Source organism: Spea bombifrons, chromosome 4 (assembly GCF_027358695.1).
Source record: "Spea bombifrons isolate aSpeBom1 chromosome 4, aSpeBom1.2.pri, whole genome shotgun sequence".
Classification (NCBI taxonomy): Eukaryota; Metazoa; Chordata; class Amphibia; order Anura; family Pelobatidae; genus Spea; species Spea bombifrons.
Genome location: NC_071090.1, coordinates 73,878,782 through 73,900,053, shown reverse-complemented (window position 1 = coordinate 73,900,053; position 21,272 = coordinate 73,878,782). Strand labels below are relative to the sequence as shown.

The 21,272-nt window shown below is 40.3% G+C and overlaps 2 protein-coding genes across 2 annotated transcripts in view; one reads left to right on the top strand and one right to left on the bottom strand.

Moving 5' to 3' along the window:
* Nucleotides 1–3,508, top strand: part of NPTN (neuroplastin) — a 37,140-nt gene extending 33,632 nt beyond the window's left edge. Inside the window, exon 9 of the mRNA XM_053465026.1 lies at nucleotides 2,242–3,508. The gene's annotated coding sequence lies outside the window, so the exon portion shown is untranslated. The remainder of the gene's footprint in view (nucleotides 1–2,241) is intronic.
* A 28-nt stretch (nucleotides 3,509–3,536) lies between these two features.
* Nucleotides 3,537–21,272, bottom strand: part of REC114 (REC114 meiotic recombination protein) — a 40,049-nt gene continuing 22,313 nt past the window's right edge. Inside the window, exons 3-6 of the mRNA XM_053463724.1 lie at nucleotides 14,190–14,273; nucleotides 4,803–4,910; nucleotides 4,179–4,304; nucleotides 3,537–3,704 (exon numbers count right to left, since the gene is read on the bottom strand). Coding sequence (XP_053319699.1) covers nucleotides 3,537–3,704; nucleotides 4,179–4,304; nucleotides 4,803–4,910; nucleotides 14,190–14,273 — 486 coding nt within the window. The remainder of the gene's footprint in view (nucleotides 3,705–4,178; nucleotides 4,305–4,802; nucleotides 4,911–14,189; nucleotides 14,274–21,272) is intronic.

Genomic DNA, 21,272 nt, shown 5'->3' with positions numbered 1-21,272 from the left:
TTCCAGTTTATTTCAAACAAAACAATGTACTACCCAGCTTAATATGGTTTCAAATGAAAGCCCTACTTGTGCTGAAAAAAACAATATATGATTTGTGTGGGTGCACCAATTGATAAGAGAGAAATTACAGTTGAAGAAAGACATGGCAAAACCACAAAAACGGCTCTGGTCCTTTAGCGACACGTTAGTATCAAAATCCCGGTCCTGAAGGGGTTAAATAGAGGTTGTGGCCTGTCTCCTTTCACGCAGACATTCCATGTCTGGTATGTTGTTCTGACTTCAGCGTGTCCTCAGTCTTGACTCCAGGTGCACTTCTGCAAAAGAGCGGTGCACCTGCTTCCCCATTGGAGGAACAGGGGAAGCTTTTCCTTGTGACTTTATTTTTTTGCGGAAGTACCCTCAGAAGCCACCTAGACAGAATTCCAGAGAGACGTGTTTCTGCACCTTTCTCTGCAAATCTTGAAGTAGCCAGAATAGTGCAGACAACGAGACGAGTCACTGGGAGAGCCTAGCCTCTGTTTCTCCATTTGGGGTAACGGGTGTGACAAGAAGCCCTGACCCTTTGCAGAAGTGCACCAGGAGTCAAAACTGAACACACTGGGACAAGCAGAATACAGTAGATAAGGTAGGGAGATTTTAAGAATGGTCAACACCAAGTTTTAGGTCTTCTAATCAGACCTCAAAAAAATGTCTGCTGGGGCCAGGCTGCTTACCGGTGCTTTGGTGCCCAGAGCAGCGTCTCTTCTAACAGCAGCAGGAGAACAGGAAGCTAGCAGAGTGTCACATAACTCTGCCTCCCCCTCCTTCCTCTGGGGGCAAGGCCAGAGCAGTTGCTCGCACAGCCGGGCCCCTGCAGAAGTCTTCGAGTGAGATCTGCAGTTCAGGTAAGGGGGTGGGGGAGGGTTTATGAGCAAGTATGTGTGATTAATGGAATGAATGAGTATTTAAATGTTTGTGAATGAGTGTGTGTGTGATAGCATGGATGTGTAAGGGGGTGGTGGTGGTAGCATGGCATAGGGAGGCTGTACTCACACTCCTATCATCCCTAGGTTCCAGCATGTACTGGCTGGCTTGGCTTGATAGGAGTGTGATTGCTGTTAGATATATATATATATATATATATATATATATATATATATATATATATATATCTATGTGATATATCTCTATCACACCTCCAGAAATGCATTTTAACCCCCTATATGCCACTCTGGCTTATAGGGAGTTAAAAGGCATATGGGGCAGAGTGGCATATAGGAGGGTATAAGACATTTATGGAGGCAGAGTGGCATATAGAGGGTTAAAAGGCACATCATGGGGCAGAGTGGCAAATAGGGGGTATAAGGCATTTCTGGGGGCAGAGTGGCAACCCTGGGGGCAGATGTGCATAACTGGGGGGCAGGTTGGCAAATAAAAGGAAATAAAAAAATATATATATATTCTCAATCATAGCTTTTATTAAATATGAAAAAATTGTTAACATGAATTACTAGTAACTCTTCTTTCCTATAGGGTAGTCTTATATTCAGGCTTTGTTTTTTTCCTAAATTAATATTTAGATTTTGGGGGGGTCATCGTATAATCGAGCAAATACGGTATATCTTCCAAAGTTTCAATTTGTATAAATGGTAAGAGACTTGTATCTTCCAAACTGTGTTTTAGCCTTCACAAAGTGAGGTGATGACTCATAGGCATTTGCAATGACTAATATAAATGATGAAAAATCGTTGTTGCATGTTTTATATACAGTATATATTACCCAGTAACATGTTTCCGTTATTGGGTTTGAATAAAACGGTTGATAACCAGCTCTTAAATCTTCATAGAGCAACTGTGGCTGTTTCATTCATGGGACCACTGGCAGTCTCTTGAGAATCTGGACATGAACCCCTTAAGGACAATGGGCGGTCCCTAAAACCATTGAAAACAATGCATTTTGAGCCCGTACATGTACAGGCTTTGTCATTAAAGGGTTAACAGTGTCTGCAGTGAGTGTCAGAAATTGTTGGCCTAGCTGGGGCCAATAGGACATATGGCATGACCAAGACTGGAAAAACTGCTTAGACCACCATTTGTCCTTAACTGCGTGTTAGCTTAGCTCCAAAAACAGTAGTTTTACAGCTTCGACCTGTAATGCTCTTGGATCACATAGGAATTCTTAAGTTTGTATAAATGTTTACTTTTTCTGCTCTTATTTTAGGGCTGCTCATGTGTTGGTCTTTTTATGATCTCTCCTTACAGAGCTTCATGAACTTTGTCAGACCACTACCCATACCACCTGAAGAGCTGGAGCTGCTGAAGTTGAACTTCAGATTTCTTCAATATTCCTGTGTGTGTTGTTTTTTTCTTTCAGGGGATTGAGGGTACAAAACTTTCTTAAAAGCATGCCTTATAGCCTCCAAGGCAACTGACCAGATGGGGTTTCAAAGAGCTTCAACAATAGAATGCATATGCAGCTTTGTGTGCGGTGGCTGTTTATAAAAAGTTCACTTAGACTATATACTTATTTAAGCCTTCCAAAGGTGATTGGGGATATGGACAGGTCATGCATGCGGTATAAAGTATTTCATTTTAAGTGTTTGATTATTTTTGTTAATGTTCTTGCTGCAGCTATACAAGCTTTCCCAAACCATTTTCAAAGGCAGCCAAAATTCTTTGATAAATCACAGAAGTGGCTAAAGTATGCAGATATATGCAGTTTAAATATTACGTAATGAAAAGTACCTATACTGGCAGTTGTAGCTTGGGAGATTAATAACAGCTGGGAAGATAGCCCAGATCACAGCAACATGAGTTTGGGGCAAGGGAAAACTGCCAGTGAGAGAAGAGGGTGGCAAACATGCCATCTGCAGTAATGAGTAGCATGACACTGAAATTCTTCAAATGCGCAAATTGTGTGCTTTTTTTATTGAAATATCACCTCATGTTTTCTAAACCAATAAGAAGTTTGCATGTAATGCCCATAACAAGGACCTTGGGTGCTGCTATATGTCACTCCTATCCAAATTTTACATTTGAGATTTAATATTTAGAAGCCATGTAAAGGCTGCCTGACATTCCTATTACTTCTGATCTCGTATAAGAGTAAGGCATGGTAACTTTTGATTTATTGGTGCAAATAATGGACTTTCCCAGCTAGGTCAGGTGCATCAGTCTAAATAAAAACATAATAGGTGGGATGCTTTATAACTTAACGTTAGTTCAATTGTGTATATTACTGAATCCTTTTTGCACTGTTATGTCAAAACTGTACATTCATGCAAGCAAAATTTTTATAAGTTATATTTTTGTTTTAAAGGGGTTTGTGTTTAATTTGAGTTTTAAAAGATCATGAATTGTTTTATAGCATGGTTCTATTCTATGCAACTAGATGTAAATGTGTCCATATATCACAACTGTAATATCTTTTATTGAGAAGGGATGGAAGAACCTTCTAGTTGCATGAACCTGTGGATTGTGTATTTGAAGTGTAACCATGTTGATAAATATAAAGTACCTACAACAAAAAGCTATGCCTTCCTATGTTTCGTCTTTGGTTATTCACTCTCTGTAAGTTTGTACAGTTCTTTTTCCACTGCTTCAACAAATGCTGGGAAGTGTTGATCCAGCAGGCATGTCCTGAGGAAGACACCCAGTTCCTCTGGGCTTAAGGGAGGCTGTGGGTATGCGGGTCCTATGTTACTGCTGTGGGGCTTCTGCAGAGACTACAAATACAAAGATTTTTTTTCTTTTTCCAGAACATCAGTATGAGCTCTATCCAAAACTCCCCCACCCTGTCTTGTGTACTCAGCCCTGCCACCTACCCCATTCTGCTGAGACACTTGATTAAAAAAAAATTGCCGAAACTGAATATTTTTTTCTCCTCCTGTAACTGCCTCCACTAACAAAGAAGCCACGTAAACATCCTGCATTTAATCCCACTGAAGTAAACGGCATGTTGGCTGCTGCCCCATTTACTATGAGTTCCTCTGCATATGTAAAAAACGTGGCACTTTTCTGCTTCCAAGAGACAGCTGGGGACAAGTTAGCCTCATAACTCCTACAAGAGCAACCAATCTGGCCCCTCATCTTACTAATGTAACTATGCAGCATGCAGAGCTAGCCTAGCTCTTGTCGCTGAAGAACCTGTGTAATGCATAGTGAAATGGCTGGGATGAAGGCTTCAATACTCAAGCCACCTCTAAGTAAGTAGACCTGCAGTATTTAAGCAATGTTGATCCTGTGCAGATACATACCTGAGCTAATGCCGTGACAGATATCTTTTGCTTAGCGGCACTACAACATGTTTCCTCAAGAGGCCCAGTCTGAAACAGAGCATTATAGTCATGATTTGCATCACAGAAATTCACTATTTACTTCATAAAACATGTGAAAGTTTGCAGGCCAGGTAAACATGCAATTCTCCACTTTAACTCTGAATCATTAAGAACCAAGCACCAGTCAGGTTCTCTTGTAAGAAAAGATTAAGTGTCCAAGCCCATCTACTACACATTACACAGGTAACATGAGTTATCAAGTCAGCACAGAGCTAACTACAAATAAATCTGCTAGAAGGGCTGGGACTGAACATGCTACAGTCTCAATGAGCAAACCTATGCACAGCTCCCACACAGGCATATGGTAATGCTCCAGGAACCAGCGCTGGCATCATACAGGTAGGTATAAATTGTATATACATCTGCTAGTTTCCAGTGCCGATAACTGATGCAGTAGAGCAACGATGGTTAAGTAAACACACACAGATGCATAACTGAAAAGGTAAGCAATTAACAGCTACTTTTCTTCTAGTGCTAGTTACAAACCTCCACAGGTAAATATGTTTTCAGCTTCTGAGAACATCTATCACAGCTCTCCACTGCTTCCTGCTTGGACTCCCCACTAAACTGGACTCGGAACATGCGGGAATCTTCCTGGGGGGGGGGGGGGAAACATTTGTAAAGGAAAAACTTAATGACATGGATATAACGGTTGGCTAGAGGCTTCGCCCAAATATATTATGTATCTTGTTAAAGATGCTTGATAAAATGACAACTGAAAAGCCTGAGAGAAAAGCTACTCTTCGCAAAAATGCTTTAGACGTTAAATATGGCTCCCACCCCCCTCCCAAAATAGGCAATACCATGGCTATAAATTCATACCTGATGTACAATTTGTGTCATAAAAATAGTTACTACCACAAACTTTGGCAAAGGCTGGTGGTAGAATAAATGCATGGAAAGGGTTAAAATGCCAGTATTTAAAATAACTTGGTGTCTAGTTTTCAAAAATATATGGTTTAATGGGGTAAGTTACAGCTTCAAAGACACCCAAAATAGCACATGGGGCAGAATGGTTTTGAAATGGCAAAACGCTAGTCGTACTTATTGCCCAATAACTTGCAGAAAAAAGCAATTGGGTATGTAAACTCAGGACAAATAGTATATTCTATTTAGCAGGTTATTAGTTTTTTTTTATGAGTAAAAGATTTGAAATAAGTATTTTTTTTTCTTCAATTTTTCATTTTTTTTTTGTTTATAGGACAGATATGATCAACAAAATAGTATCTGAAGAAAGCCCTTCTTGTCCTGAAAACAAAAAACTTGTGGGAGAGTAGAAAATCATAGGTAGACATGAGCACTGCCAAAAAATAAACAGCCTGGTCCTTAAGGGGTTAAATATATTTTGGATGAGATGGCTTGTATGGAAACAAGTGACATGCTGTGATTACAGTATGCTGTTAACATAAAATGTAATGTTTCCATAAATTATAACCATAGGAAGCTATTTTAGAGAATAGACTAGCCTTTTTGTTTGTATGTTTAACCCCTTGACTGCTAACGACAGCATGGTGCTGTCACTAGCAGTCCCAGTCAGGTGCTAACGATGGCACCATGCTGTTGCTAGCACTACCCTACATTGGAGGTCTGTGGACCTCCATCACCATCTGCCCCTCACACTGAAGGGCATCACTGGGGCCACCTGATCCTCAAGATGACGCCACCACGCAGCTTTATTAATAACTGACAATTGTCAGTTAAAGCGGTATGGGGCATGCTGCTTAGATGCCTGTATCTCAGGCATCTAAGCAGCTACAGATTTGATTTTAAGGCACCATTTAAAGCATTTGTGATGGCTGTACGTGGAACTAAAAGCAAAAAATTGCCTCCGCTATTATCTCACAATTTCAGATATTTGTGGAATATATATATATATATATATACTTTTTTTTCTCTGTTGTGCACAGGCAGAGGGAGCTATTTCTCTACATAGCGCCTTTTATAAATCCAGGCTTGTGTATTTCCACAGGAATACCTGGTCATTTGTTGTAGTTTTTGGTAAAGCCAATACAGCAATATTTAGATAGTTGGCACATACACTCAGAGACAAGCTAAATGTAGGCAGCTTTACTGGAAGCAGGGAGACTAAACAAGAGACCTTACTGTTGGAGCCGGAAGCCACAAGGTCTAGACAAGGAAGAACAAAAATGCCGAGTTTTTATAAGACCTCCAGATTCAAACTATTTGTCTGGAAGTCTTTTGTAACGAGAAAGTCTGCCTGGACGTTGGAAGAGCTTTAAATATATATGGTTCTAAAGGCGGGTAACGTTGGTCTCTACCCAACAGCATATTCTTGCTGTCAAACTATGTAAGTCTTGGCTTCAAGTACTCTCATCTCTGTTGAGGTATGCCACTACCGATTATCCGAGCATTCTTTTGAAAGACAAATTCTCTCCAATGTCAGACTTCCAGACTGCCAAAAGCTCTAGGTAGTTGATGTGTCTGCAGGCTTCTGACATGCTCTATATGCCATGGACTGAGCTACCTAGAAGTGTAGATCCCCAGCTGGTCAGACTTGCATCCATGGAGATGACTACCCAATTCTGCATGTGCCACTGGTGTCCTCTGGAGAGAGAAGATGGGATCACCCACGATATCAATGAGGCGCTTACTCCAACGAATCCTCTTTTCCAAGGCCACCCCAAGAACTTGGAAGAAAAGCTTGAAGTGGCCTTATCTGGGCTAGAACCCAACTGCTAATTTGTAGTCTGACATAAGTTCTAGAAGGACCAAAATGGGCATGGATCTGGAGTGTAGAAGACCCCAGATCAAACGCTTATTCCGAACTTTCTTGTCTGATGCAAGGGAGGTAGAGCATAGTATAATCATGCTGAGAATAGACGGTCTCTGGTAATATATGACAAATCTTCAGGTTGACCACCCAGGCCAGGACATTATGTAACTAGAAATAGTGCAAAGGAGGGATACACAATTAATAAGGAAATTGGGAGATACTAGTTATAAAGAGAGACTAAAAAAGTTAAAATTATATACATTGGAAAACCGGCATCTTAGAGGGGATATGATAACTATATAAATATATGCAGGGCCAATATAAAGAGCTCTTCAGTGACCCGTTCAGAAATGTACAAAGAACAGAAGGTCATCCTCTGAGACTGGAAGAGCAGAAGGATGACCTTCTGTTCTTTGATTTCATAGATAAAGTACAGTAAGGACAATAAATGTATGTAATTCACTGCCAAGGGAGGTGGTGTTATCAAATACAAGAGATGTCTTCAAAAGGGGTCTGGATATTTTTTTTTTTTTTTTTTTTTTATAGAAAGGCTTGACATACAGGGCTATAAATACAATTATTTTAGAGCTTCTTGATCCAAGGAGAAATCCGATTGACTTTTGGAGTCAAGAATGAATTTTTTTTCCCCCCCTGATGGCACAGAATTCGAAGTAGCTTAATTAGGTTTTCTTTTTGCCTTCTTTTAGATTAGGAGTTGGAAGGTTAGGCAGAAGGGTTGAACTTGGACTTTTTTCAACCTTATGTACTATATAGCTACCAGGTATAGCAAGGGGAAGACTGTTACATGTCAACTGACAAAACATAAATAATGTTAGTTAGCATGCATTCACAGACGCATAAAAACTATTCCAAGCAGGTAAATGGAGATTTTACAAAAAGCTAATGAGAAACTCTCCTAAATAGATTGTAATATTTGTCTTAAGTTTAGAAATACCAAATGTTTTAATGGGCAATAAGTACAAGAAGCATATTGGTATTTCAAAATCATTTTTTTTCCAAATCTGGTCATTCTGCCCCATTGTCCTATTTAGGACCTCTTTGAAGCCATTCAGTTCAAATTGGGTATACCAAACCGTACATTTTTGAAAACTAGACACCCCATGGGTATTTCAAATGCTAGTATTTGAACTTTTTCCATGCACCAATTCTTCCACCAATTTTTACTAATCACATTGTAATTAGTGCGCTTGGCTCTATTAACTTGCATTATTGAATGCGGTATTTGTATTCAACCGGCAAGGGAAGGGCAGTTCTCAGGATAGTCAGGAGAGACCCTCGTGAAAACCTGTTTATATCTTGCGAGAGGCAAAACCTCTTGCTATGGCGCTTCCGACATCCTGGGGTGGATTTTCCATGTCACTGAATGCCTCTATAATCGATCCATTTTAGTAAAGGTCTTTTAAGCAGGTGGCTGGCGCCATATTTAATATGGCGCATGTTGCTATCAAATGGAGCATCCTGCTGCAGTTTTCTGTGTTGACATTGAGGCATTAAAGCTACACCATTTCTAAATCTATTTAACCTCATGATATGCACGTCAATTGTCGTCAACGAGATGCATTTTTGTGATGTGCCTGGCACATCAATTGTCACAAGTTTGTTTTAACCCCCTGACAAGGATCAAGTTATACTGCAATTTTTTTTCCTGAAAGCAGACCAACCAACGTCCTGAGGCCTAGTTCTAGCAAAGCCCCTATACAATAAGTTTTAGAAAAAGATGCGATATTAAAAGGAGGTACATGGCTAATTTTTAATGAAACCATCAGTAAACAAAAATGTTAGGGACAGATATATTTACCAAATAAAAATGTCCTCAAAAATTCATTGGGAATACTTTTAGCTGTAGGTAAAATGAAGATATTTCACTTGTTCCAGAAATAATGTATTTCTGGACATGCAGTAGATTAGAATGTGTTAACTGCATTCTTAGTACTACGCAGTTGCTATATCAGGTTATTAAGGATTTTGCTTCTTCGTAACCTGATATAGAAATAGCAACTGCGTAGTATTTTGCTTCTGGCATTACCAAAAGATCTTGCCATAGTGGCCAAGATCTGGGTGCAAACTGATGTTCATATCATCAGTGGATGTCAGATTATGTACCTAACACATTATCAATCATTCTCACCTAAATCCTGTAATTTTGGAGTCACCACCAAATAAGGAATGAAGCATTTATCTTAACTGAACACATTTACTAGTGACTCCAACGGCTTGTCTAGACAATCACCCCTTCCCAAGCAAGCCAGATTCAGTAAAACCTGCCCTCTGTCAGCACCACTTGTTCCTTCTCCTGCTACGGTGTCACACAAAGGTGATAGAAGCTTTTAAGACCTGTTAATGACTCTCATAATCTCTTCTGGAATATAAAGAAAGCTTTATAAGTGTAGATAACCAGGAAATTATAAAGTATGGTTATCAAAAACAAACTCCACATTAAGCACATCCTGGTACAGTAGTGCTATTGATGGGCCAAACACTAATGTGTACTAGCAGTCTATGGAGAGTGATTCAAAAAGTAAAAGTATGGCTAATGGGTTAAGTTTAAAAAAAAAACTAAAAAAAAAAACTAAAAAAAAAAACGCAACTTCACTCCATTTGATGATCTGTAATTCTCTGGGTCTGAACCAGAGATGCAGCCAGTGTAAATTGTTGCGTTAATGATTGATTTTCCAGTGATCATGCTACTATTTTATAATCTAATAAAATATGGAGGGGGAATTACGCTGATAACCAAGTAAAAGGTAATAAAGGTATAATTGAAACACAGCGTGTTGCAATTATTGGTCAAATATGAATGTGGTACAAATTAGAATATATGTTTCCCAAAGGATGCTACTAGGCATCATGGAGATATCACTGGTTCCAATGTGAACATTATTCTAACAGAATGCTTCAGGATTTAACCCTGCTGGGCCCTCCCAGTGGCATTCTAGTGTGGTGAGCAGGCCAATATGCCTAGAAAGAGGATCTGCAAGGTCATACTGTCTGTGAGAAAGGGGATCCCTGTAGTGACTAACAGATCTCAATTAAAATACCTTAGAATGACATTGGATAACCAAGTTACATAAGAGGGCCCGGTTTCTTAAAGGTCTTAGTCATTGTTTTATGCTATTGGGTTTGCATTAGTGCCAGTCTTTGCCTTTTTTAGTGATCAATGAAGCAAATAATATTTGATAAACACTCTAAGTTCTAAAGAATGATTTTGCGAGTCATTACGCTCTGGCAGTTACCTCCTGACATCAAAGACAGACAGACTGAACAAATGGGAACATTAATTAACACTTTAACCACGACCATTGACGTGCCAGGCATGTCACAGAAAAACACGACGTTAACGACAATTTGATGTGCCTTGTATGTTATGGAGATAAAGGAGCTTAGAAAGTGATCAATGATCGCTTTCTTCGATCGGCCGGTGCAATATCGAGGCATACAGCAAAACCAAATTGAAAGGCAGTATGAGTTTACAGCAGAAGGGTGTCAACATTCTTAAAGAGCATAGGAAGAGAACGATTGTTCCCTTTGCTTAGCCGGTGTTGCTGAAATGCCTCGAAATTTTGTCCCTAGCTGTCAAATGGGAGACCAGGCTGTCCTTTGCCAGTGCAAAAGGGTAAGCGTACTTGGTCACGAAGGGGTTAACCTCCACTCTACAAGAGAGAATGGCACTGATGAAATATATAATAGTACTGTGTATTCTGCCATGTAGTGTACAGAAAAGATTGGCACTGATGAAATATATAATAGTGCTGTGTAGTGGCCAACCTGTTTCTAAGGATGTTAAAGGGACAGGCTAACCATCATCTGCACTTTAATGGGATAGATAAAGACCCAAATGCAAATCAATGGATTCTGCATAATCCTTCCATGCATTTGCAGGGGAGAACCACATGGAAATTTTAAGGAACTCAGCTAGCGTTACTAGTATGCATCCCGTCTAGGTATAATGGTAAACAAATGGCACACATTATCGAACACAGGAAACTGAGAACTTGGGATGTACTTCTCTTGACCCTTTGATGCCAAAAATATGACAAGCGATTTTGGGCATGCTTCCCGGCCTGTTATCAAGTAGTGGCCTGTTTTATATGAATTGCTGATACTGGTTAACAGTTTGCTTCTACCTGTATTATCAGTGCTTTATTAACCCCTTCAGGACCGGGATTTTTAAGCTAGGGTGTCGCTAAAGGACCGGAGCCGTTTTTGTGTTTTTGCAATGTCTTTCTTCAACTGTAATTTTTCTCTTATCAAGTGGTGCACCCACACAAATCATATATTGTTTTTTTCAGCACAAGTAGGGCTTTCATTTGAAACCATATTAAGCTGGGTAGTACATTGTTTTATTTGAAATAAACTGGAAAAAGTGGGGAAAAAATGAAAAAAATGCATTTTTTTACAGTTTTGTATACATACAAATTGTACACACATTGAACCAATGGGAAAAAATTATCCCAAATATATTCATTAAGTTGTCCTGATTTGGAAACCACCCAACATGGCCAGGATTTTTATCTATTTTGACCAGTATAGGGGAAAATATTGCAAGGCATGCATTACGTTTTAGAAATGTAATTTTTTTCAAATTTGGCATGGTAGTCTAATAACTGCAATAGTTGTCACAGATACTGATTATCCCCCCAAAATTATATGTTTATGAACAGTAGATAAATCAAGGTGTACAACTAGGGTCATTTTGACACTTTTCAAACAGGGATTTTATCGCCAATTGCTGCCAAATTTTGAGGTATTTTTATATATATATTTTTTTTTTTGCATATGTTGCAATGTTGCTTTAGATTTTATATTATATTTTGTATAGAATATGTGCAACTGCAGAAAAAAACACCAAATTGTGTTCACCAACATCCCCCGGTTCCAACAAGGCCTCACATGCATGGTTCATGCAATTTTTGAGGAAGCTATGAGGGCAAAACTGGAACATGCGCATTTTCGTTTTCACATTTGGAATTTTCAGAAATTGGTTTCCTGGGCCCATATCCCATTTGGGAGATTTTGGAAGCCCCCCAATGTTAATTACCCCATAAAAGTATACATTTATGAACAGTAGACAAGTCAAGGTGTTCAACTAGGGTAGTTTTGACAGTTTTCAGTTAGCCATTTCTTCACTGATGTCTGCCAAACTTCACAGGGAAATTATTTTATTGCGTTTTTAACGCATACATTTCAATGTTGCACTGAATTTCTTGCACACCATAAGTGCAACAGTGGAAGAAAGCACCACATTTTGTTCACCAACATCCCATGAGTCCAACAAGGCCTCACATGCATGGTTCATGCATTATTTGAGGAAGCTATGAGGGCAAAACTGGAACATGTGCATTTACATTTTTTTAAATATTTTTTATCAGATTACTTGTAAGTGACAGGTTTAGGCCGCTGACATCAATCAGGGAGACCGATCAATAATCAGCGACTTAAAATGTCACCGACAAGTGATCAGGTAATAATTATGATTTTTTCATTTATTAATAATTTGTTTTTTCATAATTACCCTAGATGACCCCTCTCTCTTTGTAGAGCAGGGTCATCCGTGGGCTGCCATAATGATCCGATCACTCCTATTGGCCAGGAGCGATCTGATCAGCCCAGCATTTGACCTGGAAGCACCCTGGACTTTCAGGTCAGTGCTGTTATTTTTTTTATTATTATTATTATTTTATTAATTTTTTTAAATTAATTTATTTTTTAAATTTTTTTTATTATTATTTTTTACATTTTTTTTTTAACTCTTTCAATGCTGATGCTCCATTGAAGCACAGCATTGACTGGTATTTAGTCCCCACAAGCTTGTGGGGACTAATATTAACCCTTGCAATGCTGCAATGGGGGTCATACACAATCGCAGCATTGAAGGGGTTAATTGAGGAAGAGGGGGCTAGGGGTTAACTGAGGAAGGGTGAGGGTGGGGGGGCTGGTCTCCACACTCATGTGGAGACCAAAGAACCCTGTCTCCCTGTCCCTGAAGCTGCCTCTGGCAGCTGGGACACAATCTCCAACAGACTGGAGATTGTAGGGGAGGAGTCTCTCTGATCAGTCCTACAGGACTGATCAGAGGACTTCTGGGGGCTCGTTTTTGCTGTTGCTGGTCTGCCTGGGTTTCCAGGCAGACCACCAGCAGCAGAGCCCCCTACAAAACGGGAATTAACCCCTTCAATGCCGCGATCGCGGCATTCAATGCCGCGATTGCGGCATTGAAGGGGTTAACGCTGCACTGACGCTCTCATGGAGCGATCAGGCAGCAGGGGGGTGTTGGGTCAGGTCCCCACACTTGTGTGGGGACCCATTCAACACCCCCACCCCTTCCCTGAAGCTGCCTGTGGCAGCTGAAACCGCGATTGCAGATCTTTCTGCAATCGCTGTTTCTGCCTACAAAATCACTCCGTGGGAGTGATCGTAGGCTTGGGGGCGGGCTTAGACAGGCTGTGCTGTCTGCCCAGGAGTCCTGGGCAGACAGTAGCAGCAGCGCCTCCACGATCACCGCGATCGTGGTGATGTGGGGGCGTTTTTTGGAGGAGACGTACCTGGTACGTCCCGGTCTACCGGTGACCAGTAACCAGGAAGTACCAGGTACGTCCCGGTGCTGAAGGGGTTAAAGTACATTGGAAAACGGGATACTAGGGTACACTCTTCTTAAAAAGACAAAACTTTGTTTTGCAGAAAACACATTTCTCGTTATCTAACAGACCTAGCAGATTTTAACAAGCTTGCATCCTACCAAAATGTATACCATAACCCAGCAAAGCAGAAACAGACGTGAATGGGGCTCTCCAACAAAAATTTGTGTCCTGAAAAATGCATAATGAAGGTGATTGCTCTGAAGATGCTTGCACAATTACCAAAAGTGGAACAGGTGTGTATGACACGCACTCATGAGGAGTAATCTCAATATAGCTGTAACCATTTTTAGTGAACTTTCCCCAAATGAGGTAGAGCAAATATGACCCAAAAAATTGAAAAAAGCCACAATATCAACTGCTATTTAGTCCCTGACACCTTCTATCACTGGCAGGTAAGAACTGTGATCTGTAATTATGGATTTACACAATCTGGTTCCAAAGCCTTTCAATAACATCACATGGCATGTTTCACAAACCTACCCCAATTTTTGACCCAAACAAAAGGCAATCAGCCTTTTTCCCAACTTTAAGCCATGTCTGTGCAGAGATGAGGGAGAATCCTTCCTGAAAAAATAAGTAAAAATAGTTAAATCAACCACCCTAAAATTACATTTGAATTAAAGATCATTTTGTCAGACTCTTTTCGCTCTACACACAGCATTTTAAAGTGTCAGTAGCTTAACCTTGTAATGTGTGGTCCTGGAAGCAGGCAAAACACACAATGTGTTGTTGCAAACGCTGACTTCATCATACTTCTTTGCTGTTTCTGGGACCGGTGCATAATTTGATCAAAATTAAGTGAAAATACCAGAGACCCTGGAATCTTAGGAAAAGGGCAGAGACACTCAGACCAGGTGTTATAGTCATAAAGACAGGGAGTGAGAATTAACAGCCACTGGGATAGTGGGGGGGGGTGTCGTCAAAAACAACAGGGTAACACGGAATAGTGCGCACTACATTGTACGGCATGGGATGTGATACATCTCCTTCCACTCCATCAACAGCTTCCAACTCTATTTGTGCTACACACATTCACCCATACAACATGATTAACAAGGAGATCATTTTCAGCACACGTCTGTCTGGACTTGTCTGAATTCAGCAGTTGTGAATCTCACTTAATGTTTAGCAACATGTTTGAAAGCAAAGTGAACTATGGTCATCCTAATACTAGGAACACTTATTAACACCTTAGTACTAGACAAATCTTCCAGTTTTCACAGCTTAACTCAATCCAATCAAACAAATTTCAGCCACAATGGCAATACTTTTTGGGTGCAATAAGGGTTTGCAATGTGAGTCTTAGTTTACAAATGATGTTAAGGAAATTGAGTGGACATATTTTCCATACATTTTGATGTTGCATCACCTAAAGGCAGATGTGAAAGCATGCTGTAATGTAAAGATGCTTTCAAAATATGAAATTTTATAGTTTATTTTTAGCATTTAAATAATGCAAAGAGAGTTAATAGAAGAAAAATCTCTTCTGAGCAAGTATACCTAGAAGAAGTGTGAGCGGTCACAAGCTTCATAGAGTTTGCCTCCCGCAAGATGGCATTGCCCATTCAAAAAAAAGAAAAATACTCCAGTACTGCATTCAACCATGTGAGTCAATGTCAAGCTTAACATAAAATTAAAAAAAAATGTAAAAACTTCCCCATTGATGTTGCCATCAGGTGAACCATCTAGTACAAAATGTATGGTTTGATCAGGGTAAATCAGATTGGCCAGGTTCAAAGCTTTCCCACATAGGATATGGGCACAGACTGACCAGAAGTCAAAATTCCTCCCTGAGCAGTCTAATTCTTTTGACCATCAACAGCATTTACATGCAACTCAAATATTATATCTCAAGAGAGAGATTAAAAGAAATGTATAAAAATGTTTAAAAAAAGAAATACAATATTTAAAAAAATGAATTCTGGCTTTTCATAGTTACATATAGTGTTTTGGGGTTTTGTGAAGTTTTTGAAATGAGAATAGCACATTTGAAAGTATTACAATTTAGAAAAAAATAAAATTTGTACCTTTTCTTATTTGTTCTATAAAAAAGCCTACAATGTTAACCCAAAACCCCACCACATAATTATTCATGAATGCTTCAATAAAAACGTAGCTCTTTGGGTAAATGGCTACAAGAAAACCTAAAATGTTTCTAGATCATTTTAGTAATTAAGCAGCCATGTCAGCCTAAATGCTGCTGTGGACACCTAGGGACCTAGGCATATTATAAGTGAAAACACTTATCTTTGTTATAAAATAAGCAGAATATTGCTGCTTAGCGGTGAAATATGTTCTTTGCTAAGGATCACTTTTTTCAAAATTCTTGGTAAAGCAAAACAAAAAACCCCCACCATATTCTCTCCATATAAATACTGCTCATATAAACGTGTTTTTTCTAACAAGGCAAAGATGTGACAATCTTTGATCTGTTACAACTAGGGGGAGACAAAGAAGCCAACTGTTACCATTCTTCCCTCTGTGTGAACAAAAATCAGTATAATACCTCTTATCTGTAATACAGAAGAGCAATGGCAAAGAATGTGAGCAGCAGTGTAAATTGAAGAATGAAAAGGGATTCTGCCCGAGGAGCTAGTGTAGCAATTTATGTTGTTTGCAACCAATGGAGAAAATGCTAACAGACAGATAAATGGAGCCCAAATTATACAACTGAACCTAGCAAATAAAAAAAAAATACAATCAAGCCAAAATAGCATGATCCCGTTCCCCATAACGCAGGCTAGCATGGAATTCTCTGTGATAATATACATTACAGCTGTCCAACTGGCGGCCCACCCCAAGCTCAACTGCAGCCTGCAGCAACCAGCAGAATAAGCAGGTCTTCTTTGTTCAAAGGTATGCCATCACACAAAGCAGTTAGCTTGTGGTGGCATGATGATTGAGGGCCCGATCAGTCTTCACCCTCAGTCTTTGTGTGATAGACACAGGGCTGAAATTAAATTGCATGCCTTAAATGAGCGGTAAAGACTGAGGTGTACAGAGTAGTGAATGAGGAGACACAAGCAGGCTTTAATCATATTGCAGTTGGGGCAATTTACCAGGCAGCACCGGGTTTGTAGCAACTGTAAGTACATTTTAAGCCTTGTTTTAGTTGTACAGTAAGAGACTCAGAAACACACAGCAAAACAATCATACACTAACCCCTTCATGTCCGGTGACGTACCAAGTACGTCAAGCCCAAGTGGGCTCATTGGTTCTGTGACGTACCCAATATGCTATGCAGTAAAAATTCTCCAATGTCACCACAATCGTGATTGCGGGGGCACTGCTGCTCCGGTCTGCCCAGATCAGCACATCCACCCAGAGCCCTCCCCATGCCTTTGATCTATCCTTCAGGAGTGATTCTACAGGCTCAACACGCAATGGCAGGTAAAACGGCGATTGCTTTCCCAGCTGTCACAGGCAGCTTCAGGGAAGGGGGCTATGTTTTGCTTGGATCCCCACACACTCCATAATACCTAAATACCGGCTATTGTGTTCCAGCTGCCAGAGGCAGCTTCAGGGACAGGGAGTAAGGTTTCTTTGGTCTCCACATGAGTGTGGAGACCAGCCCCAATCCTCCTCTGCTGCCCAATCGCTCCATTAAGAGCGATGGTGCAGCGTTAACCCCTTCAATACTTGTCCACACAAACTTGTGGGGCCTAAATATCAGTCACTGTGCTTCTATGCAGCATAAGCATTAAAAATAAACAAACAGCACTGACATGTAAGTCAAGGCTTCTTACAGGTCAGTTCCTGTGAGTTAAGGATCTGCAGCAGTTCAAACTCGTGTGGAACCAATCAAAAGTGGGCTGATGTGATCTGATCTTTATGCCAACCCCCTGGATGACCCTGCCCTAGAAAGAGAGAGGGGTCATCTAAGGTAATAATAATAACAACTTTTTATTGTTTTTTTTTTAAAAAATACATAATTACCCGACACTTGTCCGTGACATTTTTGGTCACTGATTATTGATGAATATCAGTGGCCTAAACTTGTCACTTACAAGTGATCTGATAGCTATACATAAAAAATAGAATATATATTTAACCTATCCTTCTCACTTCAATAGCCAGGGACCTAATGTGTTCATCATCCCAAACACTATACAGTACTGTAACTTAACATCTAACCGTACCCATAACTATCCACCAACACAATCCTAGTGTTACCAGCTAACCCCTATTTTCACAAAACTGAAAGGTAAGGGGGGAGGTCCTTGGCCTTTGTGCTTACAGAGAATATATATTTTTATGGGGTTAAATCAATATTTGGGACATATACTGTGTCTCAAATGAAACATAGGCTCAATAAGGCGATCTGTCAAAATTCTAAGTTTGAAAACTGAAATGCGCATGTTCCAATTTTTCAACCACAGTGCCTAAAAGACTTACCCTACTCATGCATATGGGATATTCCTGTACCCAGGGGTCATTTCCAAATACAAATCACAAGTTGTTTAGTAAACTTTCAAAGAAATATATATTTTTGTTTAGCTTTTTTTTCTGGCCGCTATCGGGGCGGAACTTCCAGCATACATTTAACAAAAATCTTGTTTAGAAACAGCGATGCGCATCATTCATATTTAACCCTGTAAGTGTAAAAACAAATGAAAATACCAGGCATATGAGGTGTTTCCAAAAACAGGGCAAATTTTTGGAGGGTTTTTGTTTGCAGGTGAAAGTGACATAATTAATGTCCACTTATAATAGTTCATTCCTTAACTCACAGGAATTGACCTGTAAGAAGCCTTGACTTACATGTCAGTGCTGTTTGTTTATTTATTATTGAACTGATTTTGTTCTTTACTTTGTTTAGACATTTATTTTTAGATTTTATTTTTTTACTTTTTATTGATTTTGTGAACATATATTATTTATTATATCAATTTATTTTGTAATTTTGCTTGCACTACTTCACCCTTTCCTTCATCCTCTTGCTTCAAACCTTGTCCTTTTTTTTTATTATTAAAATTCTTTCCTCTTACCCAAATATGTATATTTGTGCTAGTATTTGTGGTTCCGCCCCCTGGCTGTTAGGACAGAGTGAAAATTATCAATAATGCTAACACTTACAATATAGAAAATAATATTAACATGTTAAGACATACTGATACAGAAGGAGAAATGGATAAAACAATAATCATTCTAGTGAGTTTTAACGATTATACTGGCTGCTCTACCCACATGATAGTAAGCACTGATTTCTGAAATGGTTTATGGAAGGTCGTATTCCCACAATGACCTTGCCTGTAACAGAAACAGACTGAAAGGGCAAACTACATCAATCAGGAAACAAGCTTTCAAAACTGGAACCTGCTGTGTTGAGGAATACTAAAGTACCAATAACTTGTACTCAAGCTTGTGTGTAATTACTTGACAGAAAGGAGTTAAAGGAACAGTAATGAGAAGCAAACTATGCTCTCTTCGCAATCCATTTCTGAATCTGAGCAGAGCTTCAGAGAGAAATGTCACTTGGTTACCCACTAGCTGGCTGCCTCCTCATTTCAAGATTGTGTTCTTGGCCAGATTGGCTTCCCTTTTAGTTGAGCACCCTGCCCCTGTTATTGGCATGTAAACCCATAAAACAATTTGTAGAGTACCAGAAAGCGTTTGTTAAAGTAACTTTTAAAATTTAAATCACAATGAAAAAATTAGCTTCAACCCAAACATATAAACTACTCATATTAAAAAGGTTATGTTTACTAACAATTATATTTTTACCAAAATAATGCCTATAATTAGCTCTCTCACATCTATGCTGTATTGGTCAACTAACTTGGGTTCCCAGATAAAGGGCTTCCAAACCAACAAGTTACTGTTATAAGAAAAAAGGGAAAGCCTTTGTTTTCTATCCTTTACGCAATTTAAGCTAAGTTTTGTTCTTCCCATGAGGTGACCTGGCAAAAATATAGTAGGGCTGCAACTAACGATTATTTTAATAATCGATTAGTTGGCCGATTATTTTTTCGATTAATCGGATAAAAAAATGCAATTTTTAAAAATTTAAAATAATGTAATAAAAAACGTACAATTTACACTTTCATCTCTTTATTGCAATGGCCTCTCTCTATTCACCTTCTTATTTTACTGACATAATAATAAAAGCTACAAGAACTCAAACACTGTGTTTCTCAAACTAGGTTTTAATATGCAACTGAGTCCCCTGATATACCTTTTAACCCCAGATGTTTTATGCCCCCCTGATATGCCTAATATCGATATGCCTTATACCCCCTATATGTCCTGAAATTCATAATACCCCCATACACCACTATAACTCACCCATACACCACTTTGGCTCCTCCCCCTCCCATACACCACTCTGGCTCCTCCCCCCTCCCATACTCCACTCTGCATCCTCCCCCTCCCATACACCACTCTGGCTCCTCCCCCTCCCATACACCACTCTGGCTCCTCCCCCTCCCATACTCCACTCTGCCTCCTCCCCCTCCCATACACCACTCTGCCTCCTCCCCCTCCCATACATCACTTTGGCTCCTCCCCCTCCCATACATCACTTTGGCTCCTCCCCCCTCCCATACTCCACTCTGCCTCCTCCCACCTCCCATACACAACTCTGCCTCCTCCCCCCTCCCATACACCACTCTGGCTCCTCCCCCTCCCATACACCACTCTGGCTCCTCCCCTCTCCCATACACCACTCTGGCCCCTTCCATACTCCACTCTGGCTCCTCCCCCTCCCATACATCACTCTGCCTCCTCCCCCTCCCATACATCACTTTGCCTCCTCCTCCTCCCAAACTCCACTCTGCCTCCTCCCCCCTCCCATACTCCACTCTGCCTCCTGTCAGCAACGGAGGTTCACAAGACACCAGGGAGCCGGTAGAGAGGCAGAGTGGCGTATGGGAGGGGGAGGAGCCAGAGTGGCGTATGGGAGGGGGAGGAGCCAGAGTGGCGTATGGGAGGGTGGCTCCCATACACCCCTCTGACTCCTCCTCCCTCCCATACACCGCTCTGCCTCTCTCCCGGCTCCGTTACTGACAGGGACTTTCACTGCAGCTTAAGTGAAGGGCAGTAACGGAGGCTGTCTGTGCGATGCAGACCTCCACCGGCTGACAGAAAGAATGATTCTCTGTCAGCCGGTGGGGGTCTGCATCGCACAGACAGCCTCCGTTACTCACCTTCACTTACACTGAGGCTTCTATGAAGCTGCAGTGAAAGTGCCTGTCAGTAATGGAGCCGGGTAGAGAGGCAGAGTGATGTATGGGTGGGGGGGAGGAGGCAGATGGGAGGGGGAGAGAGACGGAAGTGAGAGACCGGCCGACAGTGAGGGGAATCCAGGTCCCCTGCAGCGTTGCGGGGGATCTGGATTCTGGTGTTATAATCCGGTCTCTGTTTGAGATCGGATTATTATAAGGAGAGGAGTTTTTCAGAGGATTTGCTCTGAAAAAAAACCTCTTTTTATAATCGATAAAAATCGATTCGATTAATCGATAATGAAATTCGTTGCCAACGATTTTCATTATCGATTATTATCGATTTTATCGATTAGTTGTTTCAGCCCTAAAATATAGTACCACTCATGTTTCTTCAATTAAC